The 16027-nt window shown below is 41.2% G+C and overlaps 1 protein-coding gene across 5 annotated transcripts in view; it reads left to right on the top strand.

Moving 5' to 3' along the window:
- SMG1 (SMG1 nonsense mediated mRNA decay associated PI3K related kinase) overlaps positions 1-16027 on the top strand; it is a 115693-nt gene that overhangs the window by 12076 nt on the left and 87590 nt on the right. Inside the window, exon 2 of one of the 5 annotated variants that reach the window (XM_063699997.1) lies at positions 14567-14624. The exons of 2 other annotated variants lie outside the window; for them this stretch is intronic. In XM_063699997.1, coding sequence (XP_063556067.1) covers positions 14611-14624 — 14 coding nt within the window. In that variant the 5' untranslated portion in view covers positions 14567-14610. Of the gene's footprint in view, positions 1-2873; positions 2987-13872; positions 14625-16027 lie in introns of those variants that run through there. 2 more of the 5 variants (XM_063699996.1, XM_063699998.1) reach the window with 2 other exon arrangements.

Here is a 16027-nt window from a genome sequence, read left to right as displayed (position 1 = left end):
TAATTTTTGGACCTTTTCAAAAAAGGAATTGGATATTCTGTTGATATTCATATTCATGTTATTATTATGTTGGTTTTCATATAATATGTGTAGGACTTTATGGTTATTTAAAAACCTATTATAGACTTTTTTTGTTTATTATTTAAAACTTTTTTCAGAGGGACTTGTTGCTTTTTTTTTTGAGGTGGAGTTTTGCTCTTGTTGCCCAGGCTGGAGTGCAAGGGCACAATCTAGGCTCACGCAACCTCTACCTCCTGGGTTCAAGTGATTCTCCTGCCTCGGCCTCCTGAGTAGCTGGGATTACAGGCATGTGCCACTCGCCTGGCTAATTTTTTGTATTTTTAGTAGAGACAGGGTTTCACCCTGTTAGCCAGGATGTTCTTCATCTCCCGACCTCAGGTGATCCTCCCTGCCTTGGCTTCCCGAAGTGCTGGGATTACAGGTGTAAGCCACCTCGCCCAGCCTCAGAGGGATTTCTGGTACCAGAATTACAGATTGTTTTTGTTACTGAACTTCGTAAGTTATGCTCATTCTTTGTTTATTAAGGGGAGACACTAGATTTTTTTTATTACCCTTTTTATCATCATAGAGAACTTTAGTAGTCTACAAGAATATTATTAGAGGCTTAGCAGTGGCCTCACTGCACATACATGTATATGTCTTTGGGAACCTACAGGTTTTTAAGAAGTGGTTAAACTTAATATTTACTAGATATTTGTTTTTGGATGGCATCTAATATATTAATAGCCTTGAAAAAAGGCTCCACTAATGAATATGTCTTGGATTACATAGTGACATATATTAGCTTTTCGTCCACATTTGATAACATTGCTAATATTTTCTTTTATTTTTTTACTGAAGCTCTTTGAATTTAAAGTTTTCTCTCATTTAAATTTATTAATTAAAAATGTACCTTTACTCTGTTCCCTTTAGCATTTCAACCTGATGTTAAAAGATGTATATGTGTGATACGTGTGTTTGAAATTTTAACTTTCATCTTGGAGTATTTAATTCTCTGAAGCAGTGCATGATTCTTGCTCTTCAGCCTCTTGAGAGTGTCCCTGGTTTATATTCCTGATGATACAAACCCTGAAATTTCTTGTCTGAAGTGTTAACACTTTATTTCCAGGCCCTAATTTGATTTTAATAGTGGAAGTTCAGATTCAATGCATTAATGACAGATTCTATGTTGACTTCTTCAGATTTGCCAGACAGAAAAACCTACTTATGTGAGGAAATCATTAGGCTTTTTGACTATCCTCTTTGTATAATGAGACCCTTTTCTCATTAGATGAGTAAAAAGATCCAGAGATGATCACCAGTATCCCCCAGAATTCATATATATTTAATTGAAAAGAAAATCCTGGGATTCTTTCCTAAAAAGGTTGATTACATTTCTTGCCTGTCCGTACGTTGTATAAACATGAAGAAAAATAAAAATATAGGTTTTCCAGCACTGGGACTATGAAATTTGAGATTTAACATTTATTAATTAGTCAGATTTAAAGGAATCAACCTGAAGTCGTAGTTTATATTGTTTTTGAAGGACCTGAGTAAGGATTCTATTAAAAATGATTAATTCTGTCATTATTTGAAATATTGATAGGATTTTAATATGTTCCTTTTTTGAAAATACTAAAATTATAAATTAACTTACACTTAATAGCAAATAGGTCGTAAGTATGTGGTAATCAATTTATTGACTAAAAATTTTGTAAAAGATACCTTTTATTTAAAGTGGCCTATCGTGTAGTTACTATGATGCTAGTGCTCTCTACATTTTCATTGTAATCTTACTGAAGAAGTAAAAAATTAATCATTATTGTTCTCCCCACTCTAATATTAATTCAAAAATCATAATTGTACACATAGGGTACAACGTAATGTTTATATATATGTGTAATGTGGTATGATTAAATCATGCTAATTAACATACTATCGCCTTACTTTGCCTACTTATATTTTGTGGTGAGGCATTTGAAATTTACTCTTAATTGTTTGAAATACATTATTATTATTGCTGTTGTTATCTCTGTCTTCTCTTTGCAAATAAATACATTATTATTTACTATAGCCACCCTGTTGTGCAAAGATTTCAAAAACTATTCTCCTATGTGAAATTTGTTCCCTTTTCTTTTTCAAAAAAAAAAAAAAAAATCCACCCACTGTCTTAGCATTGGTGAAGTTAAAAATAGAACCAGTGTGTTTTAGATCCTCTCTAAGTGTCTTTATTTTTAAGAATGTATTTTTTTTTTTTTTTTTTTTTTGAGACGGCGTCTTGCTCTGTTGTCCAGGCTGGAGTGCAGTTGGCACCATCTTGGCTCACTGCAATCTCCACCTCCCGGATTCAAGCGATTCTCCTGCCTCAGCCTCCCATGTAGCTGGGATTACAGGTGCGTGCCACCATGCCTGGCTAATTTTTGTATTTTTAGTAGAGACGGGTTTCACCGTGTTGGCCAGGCTGGTCTCAAACTCCTGACCTCAGGTGATATGTCCGCTTCAGCCTCCCGGAGTTCTGGGATTACAGATGTGAACCACCGTGCCTAGCTAGAATGTGTGTATTTTAAAAAGTTAATCCTTCACAGATATTTATCTTAGGGAGAGGCTGGTGTCATGAAAAAAGCTGTGGACTGAGAATGGGAAGACAAAGATCTTTTGTATTGGCACTACCAGCTGTGTCCCTCTGAGGGGGTAATTTTTGCCTTTTGAAGATGTTGGGAGGGTTAAAGTTCAGGAAATTATTTTTAAAACTGTTTCAGTGAATATTTAGAAAAATATTAGTGGAGATGGAACTAATTGCTCTGCAGTGGAGTGGCTCTCTTTCTACATTTTCTTTTTTTTTGAGACGAGTCTCGCTCTGTCCCCCAGGCTGGAGTGCAATGGTGCGATCTCAGCTCACTGCAACCTCCGCCACCCGGGTTCAAGCGATTATCCTGCCTTAGCCTCCTGAGTAGATGGGATTACAGGCATGTGCCACCACACCCAGGTAATTTTTTTTTTGTATTTTTAGTAGAGACAGGGTTTCACCTTGTTGGCCAGGCTGGTCTTGAACTCCTGACCTTGTGATCCATTCACCTCTGTCTCCCAAAGTGCTGGGATTACAGGTGTGAGCCACCGTGCCTGCCCTCTTTCTACATTTTCTAGTGTACTCCCATTAGGCTGTAAACCTATTTCAAGTTGAACAATAAGAAATTTCAGCATAGCTCTGCATCATCATTTTTTCTCCATATCTTGTATTCACACCTTAAGAATTTGTTACTAGTTGAAATGATAAGCCAGCAAACATAATCTAATCTTTGTGACTATTTGCATAGATTGGAGGGCAAGTACAATGTAAATGGAATGTATATAGAGAAAGGGTAGGTTAAAAGGTAGCTTATAGCTTGCTTACCTTTTACTCTACACAGTTGGAATTTAAGAACTGATTCTTATACGAACACCAGTTGAACGATGAATTGCTTTTTTCCCTCTGGTGTAGTGTGTATGGCTCTGTATGTACATATTTTTATTTTAATTTTTTTTTTTAATGGGAGGAGGGAGGATGCCAGAAACATTGAAAGGTTGTATTCTGCCAATGTGGTAGTTTTAAGTACTTGAGGGGGTGGAGAAGAACCACACGCATCTTCTAAACAAAGATGCGTGTTTAGAATATCATATCGTTATAAGAATATCATATCATTATAAGAATGTATATACAGTATTAAGCAATTACAAGATTTTGGGCCGGGCATGGTGGTGCTTTGGGAGACCAAGGCAGGGAGGTAGGTGGATCACTTGAGCCCAGGAGTTGGAGACCAGCCTGGGTAACATAGTGAGACCTCATTTCTACAAAAAATAAAAAAAATTGGCTGGGCGTGGTGGCTTACACCTGTAATCCCAGCACTTTGGGAGTCCGAGGCTGTCAGATCACCGAGATCAGAAATTCGAGACCAGCCTGACCAACCTTGTGAAACTCCGTCTCTACTAAAAATACAAAAATTAGCTGGGCATGGTGGTGCATGCCTGTAATCCCAGCTATTTGGGAGGCTGAGGCAGGAGAATTGCTTGAACCCAGGAGGCAGAGGTTGCAGTGAGCCAAGATCACACCACTGCACTCCAGCCTGGGCGACAGAGCAAGACTCTGTCTCAAAAAAAAAAAAAAAAAAAAATAGCTGGACATGGTGGCATGAGTTTCTAGTCCCACCTACTTGGGAGGCTGAGGTGGGAGGATTGCCTTAGCCCAGGAGGTCGAGGCTACTGTGAGCTGTGATTGTGCCACTGTCTCAAAGAAAAAAAAAAAAAGATTCTGGTACTATATGAAATTGTAGTACTGTAAATCTATAATAAATGATTGCTGTCTCTTAAGGAACTTAATATCTAGAAACATTGTTTTTTTTTTTCTTGTAAAAGGGAATTATACAAGTTACTTCTTTTAAATCACTTATGTCAATCTGATTAAAGTGTGTTTAGTATAAAATGTAACAAAAGAAAAAGATAGGGTTTGTATAGACTGTGGGTTTAAAGTGGCTTAAGTGATGATTTTGAAGTTTCCTAGGTGTCTTATACTTAAGGCTAAATACAAAGACCTCAGTAAATTTCTGGCTACTGCTGAGCATGGTGGGAGCATCGTTTCCTGTTCTTACTAGTATGTTTCAGCAGCTAGCAAAAGCTGTCTTCATTTAATACATTTTCCTACAGTTAAAATAATAGTGTGATTATCTTGAAAGGCATCTTCCTTTTTCAGTATTTGATTTGTGAGACCATATCTTCTGGAATTACTTGAGACCTCTAATTAAATTGACGTTTAAAATTTTTTATTTCATTTTCTTTTAGAGTTGGAGGTCTTGCTATGTTGTCTGGACTGGCCTAGGATGATGATGATGATTTTTTTCTTTAGAGACACAGTCTCAGTGTGTTGCCCAGGCTGGTCTCAAACTCCTGGGCTCAAGTGATCCTCCTGTTTCAGCCTCCTGAGTAGCTGGGATTACAGGTGTGAGCTACTGCAGCTGGCTTGGCCTAGTATTATTTTTATTTTTATTTATTTTATTTTATTTTATTCCTTTTTTTGAGATGGAGTTTCGCTCTTGTTGCACAGGCTGGAGTGCAATGACGCCATCTTAGCTCACCACAGCCTCCGCCTCCCGGGTTCAAGTGATTCTCCTGCCTCAGCCTCCCGAGTAGCTGGGATTACAGGCATGTGCCACCACACCTGGCTAATTTTGTATTTTTAGTAGAGACAGGATTTCTCCATGTTGGCCAGGCTGGTCTTGAACTCTTGATGTCAAGTGATCCACCTGCCTCGGCCTCCTAAAGTGCTGGGATTACAGGTGTGAGCCACCGCGCCTGGCCAGGATTATTTTTAAAGAGAAGATTTAACATATGTAATTGTCAGAAAATCTTATAAACATGTCATTCCCTGGGAATGTGCTTCAACCTGTTGGGTAAAGGAACTTTATCAGAATAACTACAGTTATTATCTATTTTCAGGAGTTGAAAAAAATGGTTGCATACATTTCTTTTTTTTTTTTTTGAGGCGGAGTCTCGCTGTGTCACCCAGGTTGGAGTGCAGTGGCGCAATCTCAGCTCACTGCATGCTCCACCTCCCGCGCTCATGCCATTTTCCTACCTCAGCCTCCCGAGTAGCTGGGACTTCAGACGCCTGCCACCACGCCCGGCTAATTTTTTTGTAGTTCTAGTAGAGACGGGGTTTCACTGTGTTATCCAGGATGGTCTTGATCTCCTGACCTTGTGATCCTCCCGCCTTGGCCTCCCAAAGTGCTGGGATTACAGGTGTGAGCCACCACACCTGGCCCATTCATTTCTTATATTGGTAAACATCACTTCACCTTTACCTTGATTATAAAGTCCCTGTCTACTTTTGAGATTCTTTAGATTTCTGCAGTGTGTAACTCTTTTTTTTTTTTTTTTTTTTTTGAGACGGAGTCTCGCTCTGTTACCTAGGCTGGAGTGCAGTGGTGCAATGTAACTCTTAGTGATTCTTAATCTTCGTTGGAATGGGCTATGTTTGGCCTTTTTTTTTTTTTTTTTGGAGACTGAGTCTCACTCTGTTCTCCAGGCTGGAGTGCAGTGGCGAGCTCTCGGCTCACTGCAACCTCCGCCTCTGGGTAAGCAATTCTCCTGCCTCAGCCTCCCGAGTAGCTGGGATTACAGATGTGCACCACCACGCCTGCCTAATTTTTTTGTATTTTTAGTAGAGACTGGGTTTCACCATGTTGGCCAGGCTGATCTTGAACTCCTGAACTCAGGTAATCTGCCTGCCTCAGGCTCCCAAACAGCTGGGATTACAGGTGTGATCAACTGTGCCTGGCCTATGTTTGGCATTTAACTGGTGGGGGAGGGATGCATATCTTTGTACATTTTCAGCCTTTTTTGTCCTTCATCTATTAAAGAGGTCATAGGGTAAGATATTTCCTTTCAATCTTGGCAATTTCCCAGGCCAAATGATATGTTTCTAGGGTACTTCCAGGACTTACTGACAAAAGGGGAAGATAAGTGATGCAATTGAGAGCTGAAGTAGGGTCTCTTTTTTGTTTTTGTTTTTTTTTGAGTCTCGTTCTGTCGCCCAGGTGGGAATGCAGTGGCGTGATCTTGGCTCACTACAACCTCCGCCTCCTGGGTTCAAATGATTCTCCTGCCTCAGCCCCCTGAGTAGCTGGGACTACAGGCGCTGCACCACCAGGCCCGGCTAAGTTTTTGTGTATTTTTGGTAGAGAGAGGGTTTCACCATGTTGGTCAGGCTGGTCTCGAACTCCTGACCTCATGATCCGCCCGCCTCAGCCTCCCAAAGTGCTGGGATTATAGGCGAGAGCCACTGTGCCCAGCGAAGCAGGGTCTCTTTTTAAGGTTGTAAGCTAGCTTGGGTTAGAAATAAAGGCAGAGAGCCACTCCATACCTGTAGTTCTAGCTACTGGGGAGGCTAAAACCAGAGGATCTCTTGAGCCCAGGAGTTCAAGGCTGCAGTGAGCTGTAATCACACACTTCACTACAACGTGGGCAACATAGAGTGAGACCTAATTAAAAAATAAATAAATAAATAAATGCAAGGAGAAAGTCATGAACTTGGTACATTTAGGTGTACAATTAGTTGGCATAAACGATTTTTTTTGAAAATAAAAAATTAAATTAAAAATAATTAAAAAATAAATTAAAAAATAAATTAAAAAATAATAAATAATAAATTATTTAATTAAATTATAAATAAATTAAAAATAAATAAATAAATTAAAAAATAAATTAAATAAATTAAAAAATAAATAAATAAATAAATGCAAGGAGAAAGTCATGAACTTGGTGCATTTAGGTGTACAATTAGTTGGCATAAACGATTTTTTTTTTTTGAGATGGAGTTTCTCTCGTTGCCCAGGCTGGAGTGCAGTGGCGCAGTCTCGGCTCACTGCACCCTCCGCCTCCTGGGTTCAAGTGATTCTCCTGCCTCAGCCTCCCGAGTAGCTGGGATTACAGGCGCCCGCCACCACGCCCAGCTAATTTTTGTGTTTTTAATAGATGGGGTTTCGCCATATTGGCCAGGCAGATCTTGAACTCCTGACCTCAAGTGATCCGTCCGCCTCAGCCTCCCAAAGTGCTGGGATTACAGGCGTGAGCCACTATGCCAGCCAAGAATTTTTAAAAAAGGAGTTTCACTCAGCCGACCTCATTCCTCAGCAGGGCACCTGTGTGCAGGGCAAAACTGCTCAACCCTACTCAGCAGCCCTGTGAAAGCTGCTGAAAGGATGATCAGATTGAGGCCTGAACTGTATCTTGGATTTAGCAGCCTGGAGGTCATAATGGATTTTGCCAAGAGTGATGGGGCAGAAATTGGACCAGTTTGTATTAAGGAGCTAGAAGAAGTGAAGAAATGGGAGAGGGGAATCTAGACAACTTTAGTTTGGCTGCAGCAAGTAAAGGCAGATTGTTTGATGGAGGGACATGTGGGATTGATGGAGTTTTTCCTTTTTATATGTTTTTGTATTTTTAAATGGGATACATTGAAAGTGTTACATGTTTATGGGGGGATTTAGTTCAGTGGGAAAGTATTTGAAAAGTTACAGTAAGGTGGAAGTAGATGGAATCCTAAGTAAGGTCTAGAATCGGGTGCAGGTATTTTATGGTATCTTCCCCACCCCACCCCGAGATGGAGTTTCGCTCTTATTATTGCCCAGGCTCTGGATTGCAGTGGTGCAGTCTTGGCTCACTGCAACCTCCACCTCCTGGGTTCAAGCGATTCTCCTGCCTCAGTCTCCCGTGTAGCTGGAATTACAGGTGCGCATCGCCACACCCAGCTCATTTTTGTATTTTTAGTAGAGATGAGGTTTCACCATTTTGGCCAGGCTGGTGTCCAACTCCTGACCTGAAGTGATCCACCCGCCTTGGCCTCCCAAAGTGCAGGGATTACAGGCGTGAACCACCGTGCCCAGCTGGTACCTTTTTTTTTGTTGGTGAAGTAGAATGTGTGTATGGGGAGGGGAGGTGATAGGATATTTTGGAATTTGAAGAGAATGGGAATGTCTGGATAGTGCATGTATAGAATGGGAAGTAAACACTGGAGGACCTGGGAGTATGGTGCTTATTGATGGATCATTGGGTTTATCCAGGATTGGGGTTTTGCCAGATGGGTGTGATGAAAACCTTAAGAGTTAAGGGTATAGGCAAGAGTGTTGTTGAAATGATACACAATGAAATCTAAGCTGGTTAAAGAAGTGAGGAAGGGGCCGGGCATGTTGCCTCACGCCTGTAATTCCAGCACTTTGGGAGGCCGAGGCGGCTGGATCCCTTGAGGTCAGGAGTTCGAGACCAGCCTGGCCAACATGGTGAAACCCCGTCTCTACTAAAAATACAAAAATTAGCCAGGTGTGGTAGCAGGGGCCTGTAATCTCAGCTACTTGGGAGGCTGAGGCAGGAGAATCACTTGAACCTGCAGGTGGAGGTTGCAGTGAGCCAGTATTGCACCACTATACTCCAGCCTGGGCAACAAAGTCAGAGTCTGTCTCAAAAAAAAAAAAAAGAAAATGAAATGAAGAAGGAGGAGAATACTTGGATTGGGATAAAGTAGAAAGAGTCACTGGAATTAAAGTTAACTAAAAAACTCATAAACTTTAGAATGGTATTGAGAAATTGTAACGTGAACTGAAAAAGGCTCATGGGATTTTAGAGCCAAGAAGGTCTTGAGTGGCAGTTCCTACCTTGGTAGGAATAGCTTCAGTGGTGTGTTGCAGGTGGAACCCAGATTAAAGTGGGTTAAAAAGTAAGTGAAGGCAAGGAAGATAAATTTTTCAACAGGTTTGTCTGTGAAGAGTCCAGGCTATTAGATTGATAGAGGGAGAAAGGCAGTTAAAGGGTTTTTTTGTTTTTTGTTTTTTGTTTTGAGTCAGAGTCTCACACTGTTGCCTGGTCTGGAGTGCAATGGCGCGACCTCGGCTCACTGCAACCTCCGCCTCTGGGGTTCAAGTAGTTCTCCTGCCTCAGCCTCCCAACTAGCTGGGATTACAGGCGCCCGCCACCACACCCGGCTAATTTTTTGTATTTTTAGTAGAGACGGAGTTTCACTATGTTGCCCAGGCTGGTCTCAAACTCCTGAACTCATGATCTGCCTGCCTCACCCTCCCAAAGTGCTGGGATTACAGGCGTAAGCCACCGTGCCCGGCCTTATTTTCTTAATTTTTAGATTTATTTTATTATTATTATTGTTTTTTTGAGATGGAGTCTCTCTGCCGCCCAGGCTGGAATGCAGTGGTGCAATCTCGGCTCACTGCAGCCTCCGCCTCCTGGATTCAAGCGATTCTCCTGCCCCAGCCTCCTGAGTAGCTGGGATTGCAGGCGCCCACTGCCACGCCTGGCTGATATTTGTATTTGTAGTTGAGACGGGGTTTCACTACATTGGCCAGGCTGGTCTTGAACTCCTGATGTCATGATCCACCCACCTCGGCCTCCCAAAGTGCTGGGATTACAGGCGTGAGCCACTTCACCCGGCCTTTATTTTATTTTTTTTTGAGACAGAGTCTTGCTCTGTCACCAGGCTGGAGTGTAGTGGCATGATCTCGGCTCACTGCAAGCTCTGCCTCCTGGGTTCAAACGATTCCCCTGCCTCAGCCTCCCAGGTAGCTGGGACTACAGGTGCGTGCCACCACGCGCAGGTAATTTTATTTTTTCTATTTTAGTAGAGACGGGGTTTCACCATTTTGGCCAGGGTGGTCTCAATCTCCTGACCTTATGATCTGCCTGCCTTCGCCTCCCAAAGTGCTGGGATTACAGGCGTGAACCGCCGTGCCCGGCCATTTTTTGTTTTTTGTTTTTTGTTTTTTTTTAAAGTAAGACTTTTGAGAGTGCTCATATGTTGATGATGTGATAAGCAGTAGTAAAATGGGAGATTTTGCAACGTACAAAGAAACAGGCCGGGCACGGTGGCTCAAGCCTGTAATCCCAGCACTTTGGGAGGCCAAGGTGGGTGGATCACGAGATCAGGAGATCGAGACCATCCTGGCTAACATGGTGAAACCCCGTCTCTACTAAAAATACAAAAAATTAGCCGGGCGTGGTGTTGGGCGCCTGTAGTTCCAGCTACTCGGCAGGCTGAGGCAGGAGAATGGCGTGAATCCGGGAGGCGGAGCTTGCAGTGAGTCGAGATCGCGTCACGGCACTTCAGCCTGTGCGACAGAGCGAGACTACATCTCAAAAAAAAAAAAAAAAGACAAGACATGCCTTGGAAAATGGGGGGAATTGACAGATCCAGTTGATCTCTGGATAGGAGGTTTATTTGTTCCATTATGCGAAGATGATGGGAAGAAAAGCTGTATGTGCAGATGCAGGTGAATTTGTGGGTATATTAGAAGGAAGATGACAGGCAGTGATGGAGTGTTGAAGAGCTCAAACATTAGACAGTACTGGGTCTGAGTTCTGGCTCTGCCTTTTACAAGCTGTGCAACCTTAGGCCAGTTATGAAACCTTAGTTATCAAGGTATAACTAATAGGATTGTGTTGAACACGAAATGACATGATAAACATATGTAAACTGCTTGGATCAGTTGCCCACTAGCTCTTGTTAGGAGCTAAAATGTTAGCTCTTGCTGAGGGTGCTGTCAAATGGCTTCTACTTCTCATGAAGCAGAAATCTATAAGGTCATCCACTGGTGGTGGTGGGAGAAGGAAGAAGGTGCAGAAAGTTTTACAGATGTTTTGGAAAGGAAAGAAACCTGGTGAGGGAAATATGGGCAACTTCAGAGGCCCACTTGAAGTCAGAGAAAAGGAGCACTGGGGCATGGAGGTGAGGGGGTACTTTCTTCAGCTTTTCTCTGAAGACAATTATGCATGTAAAACAAAGGTTAAAATCAGATCTATTGCCCTCCTGGAGTTACTGGCTTCGTTTGCTCCTTCTGGCTAATTTGATTGGAGGTCTGAAAATAGAGAATATTAGAGGTTCCTTGGAAGGAAAATAAGCAACACTGAAGTCAAATCTTTATCATGTTTGCTAGAAATGTTATTAAAAAACAAAATTTATGGCCGGGTGCAGTGACTTATGCCTGTAATCCCAACCCTTTGGGAGGCTGAGGTGAGTGGATCACTTGAGCTCAGGAGTGCGAGACCAGCTTGGGCAACATTTTGGGAATGTTGTAGGGAATGGGACAAAAAAAATAACAAAAGTTGCTGGGCGTGGTGGAGTAAGCCTGTGGTCTCAGCTACTTGGGAGGCTGATGTGGGAGGTTTGCTTGAGCTCGGATTGCACCACTGCACTCTAGCCTGGGTGACAGGGTTGAGACCCTGTTTCAAAACAAACAACTTTTTTTGAGCTACAGTATATTTAATGGTTTTAAATATGAGTGCAGAGTAAGAGGGAGTCCAGTCCATAAGATGACCCTTGCTTCTAATACTAGTTGCAAGTTTTGGGGGTTCCCAGGACCACTCTTTTTTTTTTTTTGAGACAGGGCCTCTCTCTGTCACCCAGGTGAGAGTGCAGTGGCATGATCACGGCTCACTGTGCCCTGACCTCCTCCCTCCCAGGTTCAGGCAGTCCTCCTACGTCAGCCACCTGAGTTGCTGGATCTATGGGCGCATACCACCTCGCCTGGCTAGTTTTTCTATATTTTTTAGAGACAGTTTCACCATATTGCCAGGCTGGTCTCAAACTCCTGAGCTCAAGTGATCTGCCTGCCTGGGCCTCCCAAAGTGCTGGGATTACAGGCTTGAGCCACTGTGCCTGCCCAAGACCACTCTTAGGTTGGATGATTTGCCAGGAGGACTCACTAGAACTCATTGAAAGCTCTCATACCCATGGTTAGAGTTTATTGCAGTTTAGGGATTCAGATTAGAATGAGCGAAGGGTAGAGGTGCAGAGGGCAGAGTTCGGGGAAGTTCCAAATGTTGGAGTTTCAAATTGTCCTGTCCCTGTAGAGTTGTGAAAAATGATACCTTCCTGGTGGCACTGGTGTGCGACAGTACTCATGGATTATTGCCAACCAGGGAAGCTCACTCTATTTTTTATGTCCAAAGTTTTTACTGGGGTTCCATGGTTGCATGCCCATGTGGCTAACCTTAGTCTCCAGCCCCACTGGAGGTCAAGCTGATCCATGTGACTCAAAGCCCCCACCATAAGTCACATTATTAGACTGCTGTGGCCTAAAGCCCCCAGATGAACAAGGACACCTTCCCCCCACCGCCACCCCCCCTTTTTTTTTGGAGATAGTCTTGCTCTGTTGCCCAGGCTGGAGTGCAGTGGCATGATCTCAGCTCACTGAAACCTCAGCCTCCTGAGTAGCTGGGATTATTACAGGTGCCCATCACCATGCCTGGCTAATTTTTGTATTTTTAGTAGAGACAGGTTTCACCATGCTGGCCAGGCTGGTCTCAAAATCCTGACCTCAAGCGATCCACCTGCCTTGGCCTCCCAAAGTGCTGGGATTACAGGTGTGAGCCACTGCTCCTGGCCAGGACCCTCTTATTAGGTATGACATTTCAAGAGTTTAGAGATTACCTTCCAGAATTCACAGGTAAAAGCCAGACCTCTCCTTGGTGAAGATACAATTCTTTACAATTTTACAATAGTTAAGTATATCTTATCAGTCTATATTGGCTGTTTAGTTGACAGACAGTTAAAAATTGGTGACAGTCCAGATGTGGTCACTCATGCTTCTAATCCTAGCATTTTGGGAGGCTGAGGTGGGAGGATTGCTTGAGTCCAGGAAATTGAGAGCAGCCTGAGCAACATAATCAGACACCTGTCTCTACAAAAAACATAAAAATAAAAAATTAGCTAAATGGAGTGGCATGCACCTGTGGTCCCAGCTGTTTGAGAGGCTGAACCCATGAGGTCGAGGCTGCAGTGAGCTATGGTCATGCCAGTGCACTCCAGCCTGGGTGACAGAGTGAGACCCTGTCTCAAAAAAGGAAACAAATCACCCATAAGTGGATAATTAAGATTTGGTTATTATAGACACTTAATACTGAGGTAAACTAGTTTTACCAATAAATTATATTAATTTAATATTTCAGTGTTGCAAAACTGATGCATACTCATTTATAATTTTGACATGGAATGGTTCTGTTTTATTAAATTTGAACTTAAAGTTCTCTGCAAGAAGAGATTTGTATAATAAATTCCCTGAGCCTCTCAAATTAATATTTTAGCCATAGACTCATATTTAGAGCAGTGTTTCTAATGTAATGATACAAGGCCCAGGGTTATTCATAGTTTCACCCTTTCTCTTATTCCTCATTAAAGCATGTTTGAATCCAGGTAAGAGGCATTACAGGGGAAAACCTTGAATTTATTTTTGAAGGGTAAATCATTTTCAAGTGGTATTAACCATTAGTATGGAAAGCAACATATCCTGTAACTGCTCTGTGACAGTGAGACTATCTTTGCTACTTTAGAGAATAAGTACATTCCTACTTCATTGGCTTTAGTGCAAATCTCATTTCCTGGTTTATATCCATTACAAATTAGATCTCACCATGAGAGCAAAATCCCTTAATAAACCTAGGTAAAAGCAATTTGAAGTAATATGATGCTTACTCCAGTGACACCACTAGGTGTGGTGTTTGCATCAAGTCATTTTGGGGTGCTTTATGGAAATGCTTCCTAGTAGGGAATTCCCTGACTTCACACTTTCCAGAGATGACGCTCTCTCTCTTTTTCTCTCTAATACTTAATGAGAATGGACCGCAAGGCTACATTTAGTCAGGAGATACCATCCCCAGCACATGGTGGATTGTTGATGTGAGGTCTAAGGATTCCGGTCATTTGAAATGAATGGCCTCCTAGATTTATGGCATTTTTCTGTATATTGAGAATAGGTAACTAAAATAAGTGGTAACTATATTTGCATGTGATTTGTATGTTATAGTTAACATTTAAATTCTCTTATGTACTAAAATTTTTTTGGTTGCCACATTAAGCCTCTTTATCCTGTAAGGCACAGAGTGGCTTTCCACTTCAATTTTTGCTTTAATGTATGAACCCTAATGGGACCATAGTTCAACTAAAGGCACCTAACTCATGAATGATATTTGCTCCATGTTTGAACAACAAATGTTTTAACCCACTGTCTTCACTAATATTGTAACTACTGTCTTACAGATTGACTTGATGCAAAACATCACAAAGGCTCCATATTATACAGTATGCGATTTTTGAGGTATGAGCTTTAGAAACTTACCTCTCATGTGGCATGTACATCAGGCTTTAACTTCAGTTTGATCGTTTGGGGGAAATTTATGCATTTCTTTTTTTTTCTCTCCATGATATTTTTAGAATATTAAAGGGGCCGTAGAGGTATTTTTGGATCCTTGCTAGGATTCTTAGACTTAACAGATAGATTTTCTTTTTTCACTAAATTGAGACACTAATTCTGGCAGATGATATCCCTTTCAGCTCTTCTAACTAACTAGCCTAACATTTATGCCTGCTTCTTGGGAGTTCAAATCTGCAGTTTCTATTTTGTGGCTTTGATTGCCTCATTTTAAGTGCTCATTTCCGTTCTTTAACAGTTTTCTATTTATTGGACTGGGATGATCTTGTTGGTGCTAACAGCCTGACATTGACATTTTTTGAAACCTAAGCAGTCAAGATTGTATAAAAATAGAAATTTCATATAAATGCTAAACCATTTTGTGCTTTTAGGTTCAGAATGCTTACAACCTGAGTTCTGGTTGGTGATGCTTTGATCAATTTGTATTAAAATAATTTGGCAACTAGGGAGTTTTTAGGTATTTCTGAGACAGTGGCTCTATTCCAGTTAGGCTTTTTTTGTTATATTTCTGAAAACACAAATTTTTTTTGGGAAAAAAATTCTCAGTGTTCGTAACTTAGGGGATTTAGAAACCTTATTTCTAACCAATGGGGAAGCGGCTCCTGGTTTTACAGTTTAGTTTGAAATCAGATGCTTCCTAGTTGGAAACACATTGTTGGTAGCAACAGATTACCTGGTTTCTTCAGTGAAATATTTAAGTTGCTCTATATTGACTGTAAAAACTTGTCTTGATTATATTCATATACTCATGAACTGTTTGTACATTGTCTTTTAGACTGGAAACTTTGAGTTTATTTTGTATTATGGTCATAATAACTTTTAACATACCCTGCAAACTAAGCGTTTCTTTATAATTCATTATCTTATTTAAGCCTCACAACAACCTTGCATGTTAGGTAGGTATCATCCTCATTTTATGCAAGAGACAACCAAGGCTTGGAGATCAAGTAATTTGTGCAAAGGCACACATACTTTTCAGTGCTGGAGCTGGGATTTGAGCCCAGATCTTTTTTTAACTTGTATTCTCTGCTGCCTTATGGTACTACTGTGTCACCAGAAAATGATACAAATATTTAACTCTTAATAGTAAAGGTAGTATAGGAGATAAGTAAACATGATGAAAACAGGAAGTGAAGATATGTTTAAATATTGGCAGACTTCATTTATCTTTGTGTTTCCGAATTAGTCAAGTGCTTATTTTATTCGCTCATCTAATAAGAGCTTACTGTGGCATACATATAAAGTTCAAACTCTGTCAGAAAAGATTATAAGCTCTCTTATGTTTCAAT

Source organism: Gorilla gorilla, chromosome 18, assembly GCF_029281585.2.
Source record: "Gorilla gorilla gorilla isolate KB3781 chromosome 18, NHGRI_mGorGor1-v2.1_pri, whole genome shotgun sequence".
Taxonomy (NCBI): Eukaryota; Metazoa; Chordata; class Mammalia; order Primates; family Hominidae; genus Gorilla; species Gorilla gorilla.
This window is presented reverse-complemented; position numbering and strand designations above follow the sequence as displayed.